This window comes from Desmodus rotundus, chromosome 11, assembly GCF_022682495.2.
Source record: "Desmodus rotundus isolate HL8 chromosome 11, HLdesRot8A.1, whole genome shotgun sequence".
Taxonomy (NCBI): Eukaryota; Metazoa; Chordata; class Mammalia; order Chiroptera; family Phyllostomidae; genus Desmodus; species Desmodus rotundus.
The window spans coordinates 97,311,851-97,331,918 of NC_071397.1; the positions used below are offsets into that span (position 1 = coordinate 97,311,851).

The following is a 20,068-nucleotide window of genomic DNA, read 5'->3' on the forward strand; positions in this document are numbered from 1 at the left end:
TCTCATCCTGGCTCCGCCCCTGCGTGAATGGACAAAGCCTGAACTAGACCAGTGTCCTTGTCTGTAGAAGTTCATGATAGACCGGATCTTCACTAAGACCCCTTCTAGCTCTAAATTCTGTGATGCTGTGCAAGATGAAAGTACAGTTGGCATACAGATACATACCTGTCCAGATTATAAACACATAACTCATTCAGTAAGGCAGTGTACTCACTACCCAGTTGAAGTTAACATTCCATCATCCTCGACAGTTCCTGTGCCCCTCCCATCTGATACCTGCTCCCTATTTTTTAAGTATATTTTATTGATTATGCTATTATAGTTGTCCCGTTTTTTTTTCCTCCTTATCCCCCTTTGCCCTGCACTCCCCCTTCTTCCACCATTTCCCTGCGGCTCCTGCTTATTAGTTCATGTCCGTGGGTCGTGCATATAAGTTCTTTGGCTTTTCATTTCCCATACTATTCTTAACCTCCCCCTGTCTATTTCGTGCCTACCAATTATGCTTGTTATTCCCTGTACCTTTTTCCCTCATTCTCCCCCTCCCCACTGATAACCCTCCATGTGATCTTCATTTCTGTGATTCTGTTCCTGTTCTAGTTGTTTGCTTAGTTTTTGTTTTTGTCTTTTTTTTTTTTTTTAGGTTCAGTTGTTGATAGTTGTGAATTTGTTTTCATTTTACTATTCATAGTTTTTGATTGTCTTCTATTTCTTGGATAAGTCCCTTTAACATTTCATATAATAAGGGCTTGGTGATGATCAACTCCTTTAACTTCACCTTATCCGGGAAGCACTTTATCTGCCCTTCCATTCTAAATGATAGCTTTGCTGGATAGAGTAATCTTGGGTGTAGGTCCTTGATTTTCATGACTTTTGAATACTTCTTTCCAGCCCCTTCTTGCCTGCAAGGTTTCTTTTGAAAAATCAGCTGATAGTCTCATGGGAACTCCTTTGTAGGTAACTGTCTCCTTTTCTCTTGCTGCTTTTAAGATTCTCTCCTATCTTTAGTCTTGGGTAGCTTAATTATGATGTGTCTTGGTGTGTTTCTTCTTGGATCCAACTTCTTCAGGACTCTGAAAATCCTGGACTCGCATGTCTAGTTCCTTCACCGGATTGGGGAAGTTTTCCTTCATTATTTGTTCAAATAAATTTTCGGTTTCTTGCTCTTCCTCTTCTCCTGGCACCCCTGTGATTCAGATATTGGAACATTTAAAATTGTCCCAGAGGATCCTCAGCCTCTCTTCACTTTTTTGAATTATTTTTCTTCATTCTGTTCTGGTTAGATGTTTATTTCTTCTTTCTGGTCCAAATCAATGATTTGAGTCCTGGTTCCTTCCCTTCTCTGTTGGTTCCCTGTATTTTTTCTATGTTTCACTTTGTATAGCATTCATTCCTTCCTTTATTTTATGAGCATACTCAACCATTTCTGTGAGCATCCTGATTACCAGTGTTTTGAACCCTACATCTGATAGGTTGTCTATATCCTCATTGCTTAGTTCTTTTTCTGGAGTTTTGATCTGTTCTTTCATTTGGGCCATATTTATTTGTCTTGGCGCACATGTTACATTGTAAGAGACAGAGCCTTAGGTGTTCACCAGGGCGGGGCACCCCACCTCACTGTATTGTGGTGCAGTCTAGGCAGTCTAGTTGAATGTTTCTTCTTTTATTCCTTGGTTGTCGGACTTCCATACAGTTCAGTTTTCTGGCAGCTCTGGTTATTTTTTGTTTTTATATTGGTTGTTATCCTTTTTTTGGTTGTGTGAGGAAGTGAAGCGTATGTACCTACGCCTCCATCTTGGCCAGAACTCCTGATACCTGCTTTCTAGATTAATCACTGTCCTAAGTTCTGTCACCATAGATTAATTTTGCTTCCTCGTGATCTTCACATAAATGGAGCTAAACAATATGTCCTCTTTTCTCTTTTTTGCTCAGTATAATGATTCTGAGGTTTACTCACGCTGTTGTGTCTATCAGTAGTTTTCCCTTTTTCGTGCTATGGAAGTCCATGGTAGTGAATGTACTACAGTTTGTGCTATTTCCAATTCCTGGATATTCGGTGGTTTACAGTTTTGGGCTGTGATGAATGAAACCACTGTGCACCTCCTTATACACGTCTTTTTGTGGACATGTACTTAGAAGGGGAAGCTGCAGGGCATGGGCTGGATACATATTTACCTTTAGGGGAAAGTGCCAAACAGTGTTCCCAAGTGCCTGTGCTGTTGTGAGTCCCCATCAGCAGTGCATGAGAGTGCCAGCTGCTCTCACGCTCACCTGCAGTGGTCACGTCTAAAAAGTAATGTTACCCATTCTAGTGGGTGTGCAGTGATACCTCGTTGTAGTTTAACCCTAATATCTCCAGTGATCGATGATGCCAAGAAGCTTTTTATATCTTTATTGGCCATTCGGGCATCTTCCTTTGTGAAGTGTCTGTTGAAGTCTTCGGTGCATTTTTTGTAGAGTAGTTTTGCCTGTATTGAGTTGTAAGATTCTGTATTCTAGCTGTGACTCCTTTGTCAGGCATATACTGCCATTTAGTCTAAAACATGTGTGGATTTCTTCTATTGTGGTTAGTGCTTTTTGTGCCTTATTTAGGAAATCTATGTCTACTGTGAGGTCAGGAGGCATTCCAGAAGCTTTATAGTTTTAGCTTTCACACTTAGATCTCAGGTTAATGTTTGTGTATAGTGGGAGTTAGAGGTAAATGTTCATTCTGTCCCATATAGCTATCCACTTGCTACAGCGATCTGGTTGATTTACTTTTTCATCTTTGTTCTAAGTTTGTTAAAATTACAAATAAAATTGTGAATGTTCCTACACTCTGTGGTGTTTCAGCTTTTCCTATTATCAATACTTAAGCAGAGAGGACATGTAACACATTAAGCAACTAAATCCTTCACCTGGGAATGCCCTTTTAAGGTTTCTGGATGTTGCTATCCCCATAATTAGCCCTTCCTTCTGTCCTTCCCTGCGTTGAATCCCCCACATGCAGCAGGCTGGTTACTCTCCTCACTCAGAGCTTTAACCAGCTCAGTCTCCTGGCCTCCTCTCCTGTGGGCGTGCGAGATGTCTTACCAGGCCCAACACTGTATGTGAGGCTTAATGCTATTCTTTCCTACAATGTCATCAGCCGTACCGTATTCGTGTTTATTACACTCTCTTTGGGGTAGACTGACATCTGACAGTAAGCACATGTGTCCCCATGTTACAGACAAAGGAACTGAGGACCACAGATAGAACAAAGGATCAAAAGGCAGCAGAACTCATTCGATTTAAATATCGCAGGCATGCAATTCTACATAAGTCTGTTGAAATCCAAATGTACTGGGATTATAAAATCATTGTGGCTATAAGGTGAGAAATGACTCTTACCTTCCCACCTGCCATTTCCTTATTAAAAGTCAGGAGAAAGTGAAAAATAGTTAATTCTCTTGAGGTTCCATACAAATGAATCACTTGATCTGATCTCACTGTATATATTTTTAAATGTCATTCAGTGTACAACTCTGTCCTTCTTTTTTCCTGTTCATATAGCAAAAACAGGCAGGAGGGACTTGGTTAAATTAAGGGGCTTGGTTCCTAAGAATGTGATACCCATGGGTGACTGCTGGAAGATGAAGTGGTGTGCCAGGCGTGCCTTCCCTGCTGTGAGTACCTGACCTTCCTGCCTCATCTCCACAGGATCAACATCGAGGCTCGGAAGTCTCCCAAGCTGTCCAGGGCTGCTCAGGAGATGTCCAGGTCCCCACGGTTGCCCATTCGCAAGCCCTCCGTCAGCTCACCTGGCCTGACACGAAGAGAGTTTCCCTTTGAAGACATCACTCAGGTAGGGTCTGGGTTCTGGGTTGGTCACGTGCACTGATGCGCCACAGTGCTTCTTCCCCTCCTGGTGAGTGCTTGGGGGTGGCTGGACCCTTGCTACCCGCCTCTGTGTGCCTGTCCCTGTGTCTCCAGGCACTGGTATAGATAACTAGAGCCTATTTGTCCTCCTTACCACCCCTGCCTCCAGGCAGGCCCGTTACCTCTGCTCCACATCCCACAGACATACTTGCAACCTCAGATGTCTCATCTCTCACCCCCCATGTGGCAGAGCCACCCCTGGTTTCTTCTTGTCTTTGTGCCTTTGCTCTGCCTGGGTCACTAGAAGCCTCCACGCTTCCAGACCTAACTTCACCTCCTCCTCCGGGAAGGCTTCCTTTCCTGGCTCATCCACAGTAACTCCAAAGCCTCTTGTTTCTCAGTGACTTCCTTGTATGCAAACAATTACCCACCTTATCTTCGCCATTGGGGCACAGGGTCTTTGGGGAGCTGTGTTTCATTCAGCTTTGTTTACTGCCTTTGCACACACACGTGCAGGCATGGCTGGGCACAGTGATAGCTTTTTAAATTCTTTTGACTTCACTGACTGAGAAAACAGATAAGTGGGTAGTTTCAGGGTAGTATCAGTGTAGCTGATATTTCCAGGAGAAACATCAAGGATAAAAATGGATTCAGAGCCAGATGCCCTCTCCAGTCCAGTGAGCGTGGGAACGGAGAGGAGAAGGTAAAGGAGCCCCGAACCCACTGTGGCCTTTTGAAATGACACACATGCAGACACAGTGGGACACGCCTGCTTCACACTCCCAGCCTGAGAAGCGCAGCTTGGTGAGACCCCATGTAAAAGCGGGTGTCCAACATGCTGCAGTTTGCTTCTGGCGTTCAAAGAGATGGAATGAAGTAGGGAATGTCCCTTTCCGCCTGTGAACACCTGTGGCTTTTCAAGCAATAAGTGTTTATTTAATAGGAAATACGGAAAGAGATAGTGATGTTTTTTCCTTTTTGCCTCCCACAGCACAACTATCTTGCTCAGGTTACGTCTAACATCTGGGGAACCAAATTTAAGATCGTGGGCTTGGCTCCTTTCCTGCCGACCAACCTCGGTGCAGGTGAGACCACATTCTGTTCTTTGCCTGCTGTCCCATTTGGAACTCAGACCACGAAAAACAATTTCAACCTTCGGGAGCCTAAAGTAGAAAATGAGCTCGTCGACATCAAAAAAGTAGCATGCGTCTTACCTCCAAACTTTGACTGCAGCCATTGTGACTTAAACAAAAAGTAGAATAATCACTCAGATTGGTTGTTTGTTTGTTTGTTTTTGCCAGTAGTGCTTTCATTTTTTAAAAATATCATCCCCAACTTATAAAAAAATGACAGAAATAGCCAAAATCTCTATCAAAGTTCTTGGAGATTTCTGGCTATTTTGATTTCTGGCCTTTCACTATTGGCAGATTTTGGTACCAGTGTCTTTAAGTTCTTGAGTTAAAAGAAATTCCTGAAGAAAGCATTAGACTCTAAGAAGATCCTGGCTGACTGTGAGCACAGCTTAGTGGCAAATCTTTATAGATGTCATTTCTAAGTACCAAATAAATGTCCTGTCCATGAAAGTGTGGGCCAGTGAGGAAGAAAGAAGTAAGGGAGTTCAAAACTGGGCTAGAACCCAGGGTTTGCGTTCCCATCCGTGCTCTGGATGGCTGGAGTGAGAAATGCTGGCTGATCGTGGGTGCTCAGAGACAGGACGGTGCGGAATGGCAGGAGGCCCTTTTCAATGCACCTTCCTCCTGACAGGCACATCCTGTGGGCCCAGGAGCTGTGTTGTGCCCCCACCTTGCTACACTACCTAGTCATTTAATATGCACATGTGTCCCTGGACAGCCAGCTTAGCCAGGCAAGGTCCACCTGTGGCTGGTGGCCCTGTCTTGAATGCACTGTGTAACCTACTAGAAATGATTTTTGAAAAATTCTGAATCTTTGTCTAAAAGTTGTTTCAGACACTTCTAGATCCTTTAAAATATTCTTGCAAATCAGATGTTAAAAAGACCCATTGCTGTATCTCCCTCTTTAGAGACTTACTAGTCCTGCATTTGGATTCTCCATTTTGAGGTTTCTCAGCTAATAGGAAAAGAAGATAAAAATAAAACACAAAACTGGCCTAGGAAATAACAGTAGGCTGTCCCTGTACATAATGCAGACAAATCTTAGAATATTTTCAAACACCTGCAAACTCTCTGATGAACACAAAGGCTGTTCCTCAGTTACTCAGCGCCCTACTAATGTGTACAGTTGGTTCTCACCGTCACGGTACAGGGGGCACGATTACCCACATCAGTAAGCCGAGAACTTAGCCATCCGCCCCAGCAAACACTGAAGAAAGGAATGGAGATCAGAACTAATTTAGTGGGTCTCTTCATTCTGCCCTTGTCCTTGGATGTTGGGCAGATCTACAACTACGTCAACAAGGGCCCTCAGATGGGAGGGTTTGTAAGTGCCTCTAAAGCCTGTGTTGCTCCCGCCTGAGGAATCTGAGCACCCGAGACCAAAGCTGTCTGCGGGGCTGCAGTGGAATCCCTGTCGGGATCGCTGACCTCTTTAAAAAGAGTGTTCGGGCTATGACTACTCATTTGTCAAGCTAAGAGTTTTCCATTTGATTCTACTGAAGAAAGGAAATTAAGTCTTGGTTTCTGGAAAGTACATTGCATACAGCACCCTATTAAATAATCTGTGACCCTCTAGTGGATTTAGAAAGTAAGTGCTATCAATATACTGGATAATTTGTTTCCTGCAATTAAAATAATTGGCCATGTAATTTTTTCATTTTTAATTCATTGTATTTATTAATTTTAAAAACATGGAATAAATTCAAACAATTTAGAATAGAATAGTACAGTGAAATCTCTCTCATTCTTACCCCCAGCCACCTACTTTTTTTACCCTGGAGACAACTGATCTTATTTTTTTGATTCCTCCTGAGATTTTCCTTTTTTATCTGCACCTGAGGACATTTTTTCATCACTTTTTAGAGATGGCGGGGGAGAGACAGAAACATCGATGTGATATAGAAACATCAATTAGTGGTACCCCCACCCCTTATGCACCCTGACCAGGGACTGAACCTGCAACTCAGGCATGTGTCCTGACTGGGAATTGAACCCGCAACCTTTCGGTTTAAAGGATGATGCTCTAACCAGCTGAGCTTCACTGGGCAGGACCCTCTGAAGATTTTTAATTTTATTTCTCTTTGTTAATATGAGTGACAAAGAATAGCATTTTAACACATTAGCTCATAAGCTATATGAAACCATCCCGAATTTTAAAACCAAAATTCACACTCTCTTCTGTGGCAAGAGAGGAGAGCACATGAGTAATAACCTCTAATGGCCACTGGGTCAGAATGCCGTCTGTCTCAGAGCACTCCAGTCCAAGCACCAGCCTTATACAGGATTTCAAAAAAGAAGGCCTGCTGTGCCGTGGGAATGCCCACAGTGGGCTGCCGGGCTTTCAGTGGTGGTAGCTCTGGAGAGAGAATTTGGCTCATCTCAACAGAGCAGAAAAACTAGCAGCAATAATAAGAGAACTTCTATATAGCTCACAGGAAAGCATTGAACATAAAAGTATTGAACATAAAAATTGACAGGCAACTTCATCCTGATTTTAACCTACTGTGAAACTTAAATTTAGATTCATTATTTTTTTAACTTATTTTGTTTCCTCTAACTATTTTAGTTGCAACCTGGGTTTTTTCTTTAAATATCCCTGTTATTCAAGTTGAATCTAAGTGTTTAAAGAGATCACATGGAAGTTCCTGATAAATCTCTATACTGATTATGAAATCGAAATGGAAGACATTAAGAGTCCAGTCCTGAGTAAAGGCAGCGTTTTATTCCTGCCCGATCCATGTCACCCCTTAGCTCATAGTTGCTCTCCAACAGCTCCTTGGTGGCCCCAGGTTGCCCTGAGCTTGGCAGTCTGGTTATTAAAACTATTTTCACTAGATTATCCTTCTGATTTACAAATGAGGTTTTTTTTTTAAAAAAACCATATCTATCGTGTCCCAGCTCTTTACAAAAAAATAATTTGTAGGGTTTTTTTTGACACTTTGAATGTGTGGTTCAGCAGACAAACCATTGGCAAAGTGGCTGGGCTAGACTGAGAATTTGGTGTCCCTGAACCCAGACTGTGGCTGGGGCGGCCAGGCATGCCCAGGGAGAGGCGGAGAGTGTCTCTCAGACTGGCCCTGCATGCTCACGCCTGTGCTCTCAAGGCAGGGAAACCGCCGCCCCTTCCTCCTGCTGTGATCCTGGCGACTCCTTGGCTGTCATCCTCCTGTCTCTACTGACTGTCCTTCCTCCTCCCGCCAGTGATCTACAAAACCAGCCTCCTGCACCTCCAGCCGCGGCAGATGACCATTTATCTCCCAGAGGTTCGGAAGATTTCCATGGACTTCGTGAACTTACCCGTCTTCAACCCGAATGTGTTCAGTGAAGATGAAGACGACTTACCAGGTGCGTCCACATGTGTTACCTGGTTTGTCATGAGCCTTCTCTTAGTGGGCTGTGATGGGGATAGAGTAGTTGTTGCTTCACAGCCTCTTTGGGAGCTTCCCAAGAGAAATCTGAAAACGGCAGGGAAAGACCAAAGAGGCAGGCCACTGCAGATGGATGGGTGGCAGCCTTAGTGAGTGAGGAACCGACGAGGCTTATTTGGGCAGCTGTAAGGTTGGTAGATTTCCGCAGCCACTGCCAGAGTCTTGAAAGTTTGTATGGAGGCCCTAACTGGGATCAATCACATACACCATCCAGATAGTCTCAAAGCCACATTTCTATCTCAAGGCTGTATCTTTCCAGTAGCTTCTAGGAGTGGGAAAGGCAAAGAGAATGCACATTCCGGGGGTGGGGGCGGGGAGCCTCTAGTTGCCTGGGTCCAGCTCAGGTCAGCGGGTGGTGGTCTTGTCTCCTGGACCACCTCCAACGGGATTACAGTATGCCAGCCTGCGTCTGCTGCCTCTGTTTGGGAAAGGTATGACTTCTCAGTGAGGTTGCTGGGTGTGGTGGCACAACCCAGGAGAAAAAGGCCACACGCCATCAGTTGCTGGGGGAAGAGGGACACGACCAGAGTAAGGACTAAGGTGGCCATACACCTCGTGTTCACGGAGCACCGGTGCCATTTGTCTCAGCCTCACAGCAGCCCCCGGTCGGGCACAGGCACAGAGAAGTCAGGACACAAATCATGACGGCGCCCCGGTCTCGTTGACCCTGGGCTAGCCCTCATCCTTACAGCCCCTGCTTGCCCACAGAGCCCAGTGTCTCCAGGCCAGAAGCCTGTACATTTAACACCTCCCAGCGTGGAGTGCACGTCCTAGTGTACAGAAGCCTGGTCTGAGTTAAAGGTGAAATCTGGCACACGTTTTTAAAATCCCAGGTTACAAATTTTCAGATATCTGTAGTGATTTCTAGAGGGGGACCCTATTTTGATTAATAGATTAGAATGATTTCTAATTAGTCTGCCAGTTACTTGTATGTAACTATTCTCAAGAAAGTCCACCGTCAGTGGTATAAATACTGGAGAGACTCCTCTACTTTCATCCAGGCAAGGTTCTGAGAGGCTCTGGCTTCTGAGCCAGAGGAACCCTGCGTTCTCCTTTGTTTGGGTGCTCTTGAACAGAGGACCTGTGGTCCTCCCAATGGGACAGGAGGGGACACGCACCCCATTTAGGCTCTGAGCTTGGGGAAGTGGCTTACCTTCTCTCAGCCCAGGTTTTTGCCTGTCAAATGATCTGCCCTGTGCTTCCTGACAGGAGCCATCATAGGTGGAACCCGTGTTCTAGACTACCACAGTCCTAATGTGAGAGGTTTGCAACCACACAAACCTGCAGTGGAGCGGAGCCCTGCCCACCTGAGCCCCACCCACCTGAGCTTTATGGCTGGTCCCCTGCTGTTTCAGCATCTTGGATGTGGAGGTCTCTCTTACATGATCCCCTGAACGCCCTCCCTGCTCTGCCATTCCTGCTGCTGCTGTTCCTGTCTGTGGTCCCAGGGAGAGGAGGCATCACTTTGTCTCAGGACTTACACTTAATGCTAGGGACATGGCAAAGACACTGTACTTTAGCAGGGAAGATGCCTGCCCTCCCAGGGAGAGGACATGAGGAAGAGGGGTCTGAACAGGGACAATAGAAAACTTGAGACAGGGCCCAGACTCATGCACCCAGGTGGGAGTACATGTCACTAGTGGACCACAGTTGGGGGGGCGGGGTGGGAATCTCTTACAGGCACCAAGGGTGGGCTCAGCTTTTGATGAACCAGTTGGCTTCATTCTGTATTTCTGGTGAAAGGTCATCCAGCCTTTAAAATTACCCCGTTAAGTCCTTTGTGCTGCTTAGTACTAGTTGCCACACAGCACTCAGAGGCCCAGGTGAACAAGTTGCTCGATGGGCACTTTAGATAGGGCAGCACAGAATAGGGGCTCCTAAGCACTTGCCCGTGTGTGCAGGTCATTGCTCAAGTGTGTGATAAGTTCCCACCACAGCGGACAAGATGTGTTCACAGGGTTTCATTCAGTGTGGCTCCACCTCATGTACTGTTTGCAATGCTGAAAACAGATAAATTAGGAAATAAGCTTTCCCCTAATCTGTAGATTTGCAAAGGATTCTTTTCATTGGTTTCTTCACTCCATTTCACATGGTTCTATTTATAGGAACTTAATTTACATAGGATTATCAGATACAACTATGCAGTTTGCTGCAGTCACATACCACAGTGACCAGTCCATCACCGTGGATAAACCTACCTGGAATATCATGAGTAAAAACTGTCTTTAAACAATTAAGTGTCTGCCACGGTACATTTGAGCACATGGTACCAAACCGAGAAGACTCAAGTGTGTTATTGGAAAGCCCTGACAATGCCTTTAGCTAAGGGACAGCCAGCAGGTTGCCCTGCAGGACCCACCAATTGCCTCGGTGCCCTTCCAGAAACACCAGAGAAGCCTTATGTGATTTGTGTGAACAGTCCAGCTCTCCCCAAGCAAAGACATCTCCATCTATAGCAATTTCACTTTGTATGCAAAAGATTGGATGAGTTGAGAGGCATTTCATATTCAGACCCAGTTTCATGGCACAATTTTGTAAGCAGCTTGTTTTTCTCACTTCCAGTGACGGGAGCATCTGGCGTGCCTGAGAACAACCCACCCTGTACCGTGAACATCCCTATTGCACCCATCCACAGCTCCGCGCAGGCTATGTCCCCCACGCAGAGCATTGGCCTGGTGCAGTCCCTGCTGGCCAATCAGAACGTGCAGCTGGATGTCCTGACCAATCAGACCACCACCGTGGGCACAGCTGAGCATGCAAGTGAGAATGCCAACCAGTACCCAGTCTCTAACCGCTACTCCAGCCCTGGACAGGTGATCTTTGGCGGAGTGGAGATGGGCCGTGCGGTCCCGAGTGCCCCACAGCTGCCCCTGCCACCACCCATGCAGGGGGCGGTCCCGCTGTCCATGGTAGAGCTCGGAGACCGTGAGCACGAGCACCTGCAGAAGCCAGCCAAGGTGCTGCGGCCCACGCAGCTGACTGCCGAGGGGGACGCTGTGGTATTTGGTGCCCCCCAGGAGGTCCAGGTGGCCAAATTGAACCCCCCACCCCCCTACCCAGGAACCATCCCAGCCGCCCCCACCACTGCAGCGCCGCCACCCCCGCAGCCCCCTGTGGATGTGTGCCTGAAGAAGGGTGACTTCTCACTATACCCCACTGCGGTGCATTACCAGCCGCCCCTGGGCTACGAGAGGATCACCACTTTCGACAGCAGCGGCAATGTGGAGGAGGTGTGCCGGCCCCGGACGCGGATGCTGTGCTCGCAGAACACCTACACGCTCCCTGGCCCCGGCAGCTCGGCCACCTTGAGGCTTACCGCCACAGAGAAGAAGGTGCCCCAGCCCTGCACCAGTGCCACCCTGAACCGTCTGACGGTCCCGCGTTACTCCATCCCCGCTGGAGACCCACCCCCGTATCCTGACCTGGCTGGAGCACTTGCCCCGGGCCGGGTGGCAGCACAGCGGCTGGACAGTAGCCTCATCCATGCCACGCTGTGCAGGAATAACCGCGAGGTGGTGCTCAAGGCTGCAGTTCCAGCTGAGCCCCCACGGACCCTGCTACAGCACCCATCCTTGCAGCACCCGGCCAAGCCCAAGGGCACAGCGCAGTTCCCTGTGCGACCCCAAGCTGCCCTCTACACCTGCAGCCAGTGCAGCAGTGGGGGTGCAGCGGGGCGGCCCGAGCCAGGCGCAGGGGGCGCTCATGCAGCTGGCGCCTCCCCACTGGCCTCACAGTCTCAGTCGTCCTACAGCCTCCTGAGCCCACCCGACAGCACCCGCGAGCGCACAGACTATGTCAACTCAGCCTTCACTGAGGACGAGGCCCTAGCCCAACACTCTCCAGTGGAGAAGCCCCTGAGGCACCCTCTGCTGCCTGAAGCCACTGTGGCTATGAAACGGCCACCCCCTTACCATTGGGACACTGTGCTGGGGGAAGACATTTGGGTGCCTCAGGAAAGGACAGGACAGTCTGGAGTATCCAACCCACTGAAACTGCCCCCTCTGGTGGTAGGTCAGAGCCAGCACCTGGATATGTCCCGAGTGCCCTTTGTCCCCCCTAAGTCTCCCACCAGCCCTACTGCCACTTTCCAAACAGGCTATGGGATGGGAGTGCCGTATCCAGGAAGCTATACCAACCCTCCTTTGCCAGGAGTGCAGGCTCCCTGTTCCCCAAAAGGCACCCTGTCTCCAACACAGTTTGCACAACAGGAGCCTGCTGTGGTCCTGCAGCCGGCCTACCCACCCAGCCTGTCCTACTGCACCTTGCCCCCCATGTATCCTGGAAGCAGCACGTGCTCAAGTTTACAGCTGCCACCCATCGCCTTGCACCCTTGGAATTCCTACAGCACGTGCCCGCCCGTGCAGAACCCCCAGGGTACTCTCCCCACCAAGGCACACTTGCTCTCGGAGAAGCCCCTTGTGTCCCCACCACCGTCTGACCTCCAAAGCCACCTGGGGGCAGAGGTGATGGTAGAGACCACAGACAATTTCCAGGAGGTTCTCTCCCTGACGGAAAGCCCAGTTCCCCAGCGGACAGAGAAATTCGGGAAGAAGAACCGGAAGCGTCTGGATAGCCGGGCAGAGGAAGGAAACGTTCAGGCCATCACTGAGGGCAAGGTGAAGAAGGAGGCTCGGACTTTGAGTGACTTTAATTCCCTGATCTCCAGCCCCCGCCTGGGAAGAGAGAAGAAGAAAGTGAAGAGTCAGAAAGACCAGCTGAAGTCGAAGAAGTTGAATAAGACAAACGAGTTCCAGGACAGCTCGGAGAGCGAGCCAGAGCTGTTCATCAGTGGGGATGAGCTGATGAACCAGAGCCAGGGCAGCAAGAAGGGCTGGAAGAGCAAGAGGAGCCTGCGGACGGCCAGCGAGCTGGAGGAGTTCAAGTGCCGGAAAGCCAGTGAGAGGGAGGATGGGCGTCTGGGCAGCCAGGGCTTCGTGTACATCATGGCCAACAAACAGCCTCTCTGGAATGAAGCCACCCAGGTGTACCAGCTAGACTTCGGGGGACGTGTGACCCAAGAGTCAGCCAAGAACTTCCAGATCGAGCTGGAGGGGCGGCAGGTAAGGGTGGCCCAGGGTCTGGCCAGAATCGCGACTTCCTGGTCTTCAGCAGGTCTCTGTGGGTTTTTCATACTGCATGAAGGGTCTCAGTGCTTTGGCCTTTGAGGAGTGCTTTCCAAACGCCATCTGGGAAATGTGGAAAATAACTGATCCTCTTAGATGGGGCCAGGCTAATTGGGGATGCAATGGGCATGAACGCTTACCCTCCTTCCCACTCTTCTCTGTTTTATCAGTAGTCACCGGTTACCTTGTGCCAGTGAATACGTTCCAGCTGAGCCACATGGTAGGGTTTAATTACATTCCTTTTTCATTGTACAGCCTTTTTCCCCCAGACGTAATAATCACCCAGTTGTGTTTGCTTATTTCTCCATGTATTTATTGTTAAGTCATCCCCTGGTTCTGTGGCAGCATGTAAATCTCCTCTTGGTATAAACACTGTGGGTAATTTGTCAGTTCTTCCTGCTCCGTCCTGGTCGCTTTCTGTAGCCCTGCCGGAGAGCTATTTCTCTGGGACTACCCATCTCCCCTATCCTGGGAATTCCCTTCACTTCTCATATTTAAATCTCATTTTCATTAATTCACACAACAAGTATTTATTGAGCACCTGCTATATGCTCGGCAATCTTCCAAGCAAGGAATTGGCAGACTGGCCCACAGGCTATTCTGCTTCCTCTTTTTATCAAGTTCTCTTGTGATACAGACACACCCATCCACTTCAGTATTCTCCATGGCTGCTTTCACCCTGGAGCAGCAGAGTTAAGTATTTGTGGTGACCCTGGCCTGTGGCTCAGTTGGCTGGCGCATCATCCTGTACACCAAAAGGCTGCTGGTTTGATTCCAGGTCAGAGCACATAACTAGGTTGCAGGTTTGATCCCCGGTCAGGGCATGTACGGGAGGCAACCGATGAATGTTTCTCTCTCACATCGATGTTTCGATCTCTCTCTTCCTCCCTTCCTCTCTCTCTCTCTGTCTAAAAATCACTTTAAAAATTTTTTAAAATGAAAAGGGTCACAAACAAATTAATATATGTAATATCCTGTCACAGTTATGTAGTGGTCCCTGTAAGTCCCGAAAGGACAGAGGAAAGCAGGCTCTGGAGGTAAGCGCAATGGGAAGGAGGTGTGCTGGGTTCTGTCTCTCTGAGCAGTAACATTTGGCAATGACAGTTGATATTTTTCTTAAGCCTCTTTCATCTATAGATTCTTTTTTCTACTTTTTCCTGTCTTTCCTTGGTGAGAAAACCACTTCATTTGGCTGATGGAACTTCTCACACCCTGAATTTTGCTCGTCGCCTTCCCCACTGTGTTGTTTAACATGTTTTCTGTTCCTTGGTTTCCGATAAACTCGTAATTAGATGCAGAAGCCTGCTGCAGTTACTTTGTTGGCGGAAGTGCCTTACAGACTGTGCTGTCTGCCTCTGTCGGGAGTCCCACAGACCTGGTTGCCCCGTCCCACCTGGTTTTCCTTTAATGTCTTTGCTTCAACCCCCGCCCCCTCCTCAGGTGATGCAGTTTGGAAGGATCGACGGCAACGCGTACATTCTGGACTTCCAGTACCCCTTCTCAGCTGTGCAGGCCTTTGCGGTTGCCCTGGCCAACGTAACTCAGCGCCTCAAGTGAAGAGACAGCTCGTGGTGCAGCGAGAGACAAAGGACCCTTTTCAGAGAGGTCCAGTCCAGATGCTGGAGGAGCCCGAGTGGGGTGCGGGTGCCTGGGGGACCAGAAGACAAGAGCCAACTGGAAAAGTCTGTCAGGCCCAGGGGAGGGCACTGACCTTTAGCGTTGTCATTTCTTTGGGCTTTTATTATTCTTTATTGTCTTTCTTCTTTCTTTTTAATCAGCAAAACAGAGTACAGAGAGTGGTGTATAGAAGCAAAGGGGCCAGGCACCTGGTGTTTTTTTAGAAATGTAATTGCTGTGGTCATATCCCACTGAGTTTGCTTACGCCAGCTACGGACCAGGGGCCCCCAGCAGGAAGACAGACTGCCTTACATAGCCTGCTATTCTTTCGGACACAAGGAGTGTGCGTTCTTTTCATTCTCCACAATGTCCCTAGTGTAAAAACAAAAAACTTTTTTAAAAAACACAACCAAAAATTTTAAAGGTACAGGTTCTCTTGGGGGCCAACATTTAATTCATATATATTATGTCACTCCCCCAAAGGTGGCTTGGTTAATGAAAGGTATTTTGGCAAATGCACTGTTTGACTAATAAAAATAGGCTTTTTATGGGGATGCTGTTACCAGGTGTGAACACGACGTGCTCCTAATGGTGTGGCGGAAGGGAAGGGAAGGGGTGGCAGGTGAGGAAGAATCCCCTGCACATGTACAAGGGCTATGCTCCTCTCTGGAGGGTGTTTACACTGAAGACTCCACTAGTTTTATAACACATCAAAATCCTACAGGTTTGGTGCGTCTGTCTGACTGGAGAAGGCAGGGGACAGGCGTGGACCGGTCCCAGCATGTGGGGGGACAGCAGCTTTCTCAGTGAGAGCCACAGGAAGTCACTGGGGGCCCACTTGCTGAGAAGTAGTGTTTATCTCTTTTCCCTTTTATCATTGGATCTGGAAACGTGACTGTAAACATTATCCTTCCCACCAGACCACACTGTCCTACACTTCTAGAAACATTGACGGTGCCACTGTGAAAGCTCTCCTTTCCTCGTCTCAGCTACATTAAAATTCAATTGACTAGAAATATTTTCAACAGATTAGAAATGTAAGCAAAAAATCTTCAGCATTTGCCAGGGTATGAAGGGAGAGAGTTACAGTGAACTCTTTCACAGAAGTCCCACCATCTTCCCTAGGAAAAAGTTGCTTGTTAACTGTGTGGACTATTTACTAAGGAGATGAACCACTGAGGCAGTAAGGTTAAAATTAGTGTTTATGGTAGTTGGCTGACTACTGTTTGTTAATTGCAAAAATCCACTGAGGTTATCTTTTCCCACCTCACTTCGTCCTCAGGGGACACCTTGGGCAGTGTCCAGCCCTGGTGACAAGACCCAGTTCATTGTTTCCAGTTATTCAGTCTGCGATGTTGTTTAGGGCAGAAGCACAAGAGCTACCCTAAGTTTGGATTTTGCTTGAAAACAGACAAGTGGGAAATACTACAGAAAATCATTTCAAAAAATTCTTCTAATTCCCTACTTTGACTTTAAAATATTTTTTAATTTTTTAAAAATATCTCTTTAATTCCCTGTTTTGCTTTTAAAATTAGAAGAGAAACTGTTTCGTTCTTTTCCCAGAGCAGCCTGCTGTCTATCACCCGCCATTCTCTCCAGCCCCCTAAGAAACACAGAGGAGGATTTAAATAGAGTGAGGACATTGCCCAGCCAGGGCCGGAGCTTCCCATCTTATAGTTAAAATAGAGAACCTGACTCTTGGTGGGTAAATTCTTCCAAAAATAATGTAGTAATGCATTCAGATTTAAATAATTCTTTTATGTGAGTTTGTAGTATGAAATGACATTTCAGTGGTTACTATTAGTTGTGCAATATGATTATAGCCTATTTCTAAAATAATTTAAATGCAATTCTCTGTTTTACTGTCTAAGAGAAAATTATTTATCTTGCTTTAATAGTGTTCTTAGGAATTACTTTGTTACTATGTACTGGTGAGTTATGCCCATGCTGTTATTTATTTAGGAAAATAGTTTGCTTGTAATGATTTACTTGGTAGCAGTATATTTTGCTGCAAGAAATAGAGAGGATACAATAGAGCTTCCTTTTTTTTTTGGTTTGGTTTTTTGTGGTTTTTCTTTTTCTGGACTGTTTTAACTTTTTCTAATTGGGAAAATTTTTTTCTGGGTTTTTTTTGTTGTTTGTTTGCTTTTTGCTTTTTTTGTGATGTTGATTATATACAAAGGAGATTTCTTTGAGATAATATATCCTAAAATATTTTCCCTACTTTTGAATATTTTATTTTTAATTAAAAATAAAAGGTGATATGAAATGAGAGAAAACTTACTAGAATGAGACTAGCAAAAGAAGGAATTATTAGTAATAAGTTTCAGTTTTTAAAATTCTGATTGAGCCCTGGCTGGTATAGCTCAGTGGATTGAGTACTGGCCTGTGAACCAAAGGGTCGCTGGTTCAATTCCCAGTCAGGGCACATGCCTGGGTTGCGGGCCAGGTCCCCAGTAAGGGGCACATGAGAGGCAATGAGGCAACCACACATTGATGTTTCTCCCCCTCTCTTTCTCCTTCCCTTCCCCTCTCTCCAAAAATAAGTTTTAAAAATCTTAAAAAAAAATACATTTAAAAATTTAAATAAATAAAATTCTGATTGATTTTTGAGATATAAAGACCATGAAAGGAGATACTTTTTAGAACTTCTCTTAATAAGATCAAATATAGGAGGAAATCCTTGGAATTAGTGCTACTACAAATATGTATGGGAAGAAAACATGAGTGACTTAACTAAGTTCGTGGCCGACTGCCCAACAAGCATTCTCCCCACCCGGAGACAGAGGCCTCCATCTTGGATGTTTTGCACACGCGAGTGAGCCTCTGAGTGAGCAGCTACCCGCTCCGCTCCCCCGGCCCAGAGGAGCAGGTAATTTCAGATGTAATGGTGATGCCTTTACTTACTTAAAAAAAATAGTTTTCAGTCTCAGTTTGTTAAATACTACTAAAGTCAGTACTTGCAGCAGCAGAATTCTGCATGCTTTATGTTTATTAGTAGCAATTTGTGAATATTAAGAAACCTCATTGAATCCCTACATTTAAAAATATTAGCCCAGTAAACAGTCAACTACATGAAAACTCCATGCCTTTTTGAGGGAAGCAATATATTAACAAACATAAAAACCAATTTTAAATTTGTTTTAACTCTAACTGTATGAAACCAAAGGCACAGATTTGTATACACGGCCTCCACTGAATGTCTGTTCTGAAAAAAACGGTGAATGGGAAGCAGAAATGTCACAGCTTTAATGGCAGTGTGATTCAGGGCCATGCGGGTAGCATTCTTCATCCACGGCCATTGTGCCCTTGTCAAGTGTCCCGTTAGTCCTGCCCTCAGAGCAGAGAGTCAGGAGACTCAGGCTCGAGCCCGCCCGCCCCCACCCCACCCCCACGGAGTTGGAGGATGACTGTGGGCCCCCCTCTGTCCATCTGTGAGATGAAGGGACAGCCTGCACAGTTTCTGAACTCCTGTCCAGTTCCTCCCTCCACTGTCCACACTCAGAAGACATGTTTCAAAACATGGCCCTTTTGTGGAGAAATGTTTCTTTGCGTATGTTAGTGAGCTGTCTACTGAATGTAAGTCAGGGCATTTAAAATAATATCTTCAGAAGATTCACCTCTAGAAAAATGCGTCTGGAATTGTGTTTGTTTTCATAAAATTACACAAAAGCACCAATTCCAAATAAGACAGAGGGGCCTCCCCACAGGTGCACCCTGCTCAGTGGCCGCCCTTGGGAACAGCCCTAAAAAAAGTCACCACCTGCTCCAAAGACCACGGAGTGGGTTGAGAAAAGATGAAGGAGTGTAGGCCGAGGCCGTCCTGGACACGTGAGTGCGTGCTGTGGTGCTGGACTTTCTTCAAGTGGAGGTCCTGGGAAGGAGCCCGTGTGTCCTTGTGTGGGCCATCTGTCACTTGGCCAAGTCCATGGTTGTGAACAAAGTTAGTTGAGATAAATGTGTCAGAAATGTTGTTTGAGATTTCGTCTTAGAACACAACTCAAAACCATCATTTGTGTGTTTTCTATCTCCGGCTGATAAAACTGAAGGGTTGTAGCTTATTTTGACTTCATTTCTTTGGCTTTGTGCAATTTTCTTGTAATTTGTACCTATATTTTCTGTTTACAAGTTCTTTTAAAGGGGAGGGGTAGGGTTCTAAGATCTCGTTTATTGTAGATAAAATGTTTTCTTTGCTGTTGTAGAAAAGCATGGGCTATGCGTTTGACTGAAAAAGGCACTACATTATTTACCAAAGGGGTATTGGTTTTGCGTTTGTTTATAAATGCATTATTTTGGTACTGTAAATTTGGACATAATTGCTGAGTTTTTCACTACTGGCCATTTCTTTCCCCTTGTTTTTTTTTTAACTGTGAGTGCACAGTGCAGGCACACAGGCCCCATGCCGGCCAGACCACCAGCCCGTTCTCGTCCAGACCCTGGGAGCGGTGTGCTGCCTGTTCACGCTGGCTTGTTTGTTCTCAGTCCATCACCCCGCATCCCACTCTGTTTTACTTTCCACGCAAGATCCGTTGAGGTGCCCAGTTGCATTCTAATGAGCTCACCCCGATTTGCCTCTCTTCTTACGCATTTTGTGTGTTCGACTGTGAGGGAGATGTTCTAGAAGGCGTTCATGGTTTGCATTTAACATGGTGCGGTTTGTCCAGGTTCTTTTCTGTCTTTATTATCGAAATGGATTAATCTTATTTTTTTCTTGATGATTTGAAATTGTAAGAGTTGTCCAGCTATTGCTTAATAAAATTTTGCAGATCAAAAAAAAATCCGATTGCTTGTGTGTAGAAATCACCCGTCTCCATTGGCATGACCCCCCCCCCCAACTGCCTCTTTGATCCCTGGGTTACCGCCAGTGGCGACACCCTGAGATTCTTACCATTGCTGCTCTTTTGGGGAGATTGGGGGCTGGGCTCTCTCACTG

The 20,068-nt window shown here is 46.5% G+C and overlaps 1 protein-coding gene across 4 annotated transcripts in view; it reads left to right on the forward strand.

Annotated features, from left to right (window-relative positions):
* Positions 1–19,911, forward strand: part of TULP4 (TUB like protein 4) — a 202,932-nt gene extending 183,021 nt beyond the window's left edge. For all 4 annotated transcript variants that reach the window (XM_053914304.1, XM_053914303.2, XM_053914306.2 and 1 more), the window contains 5 exons: positions 3,676–3,820; positions 4,826–4,919; positions 8,169–8,312; positions 10,958–13,455; positions 14,959–19,911. In XM_053914304.1, coding sequence (XP_053770279.1) covers positions 3,676–3,820; positions 4,826–4,919; positions 8,169–8,312; positions 10,958–13,455; positions 14,959–15,075 — 2,998 coding nt within the window. In that variant the 3' untranslated portion in view covers positions 15,076–19,911. The remainder of the gene's footprint in view (positions 1–3,675; positions 3,821–4,825; positions 4,920–8,168; positions 8,313–10,957; positions 13,456–14,958) is intronic.
* The last annotated feature ends 157 nt before the right edge of the window (positions 19,912–20,068 follow it).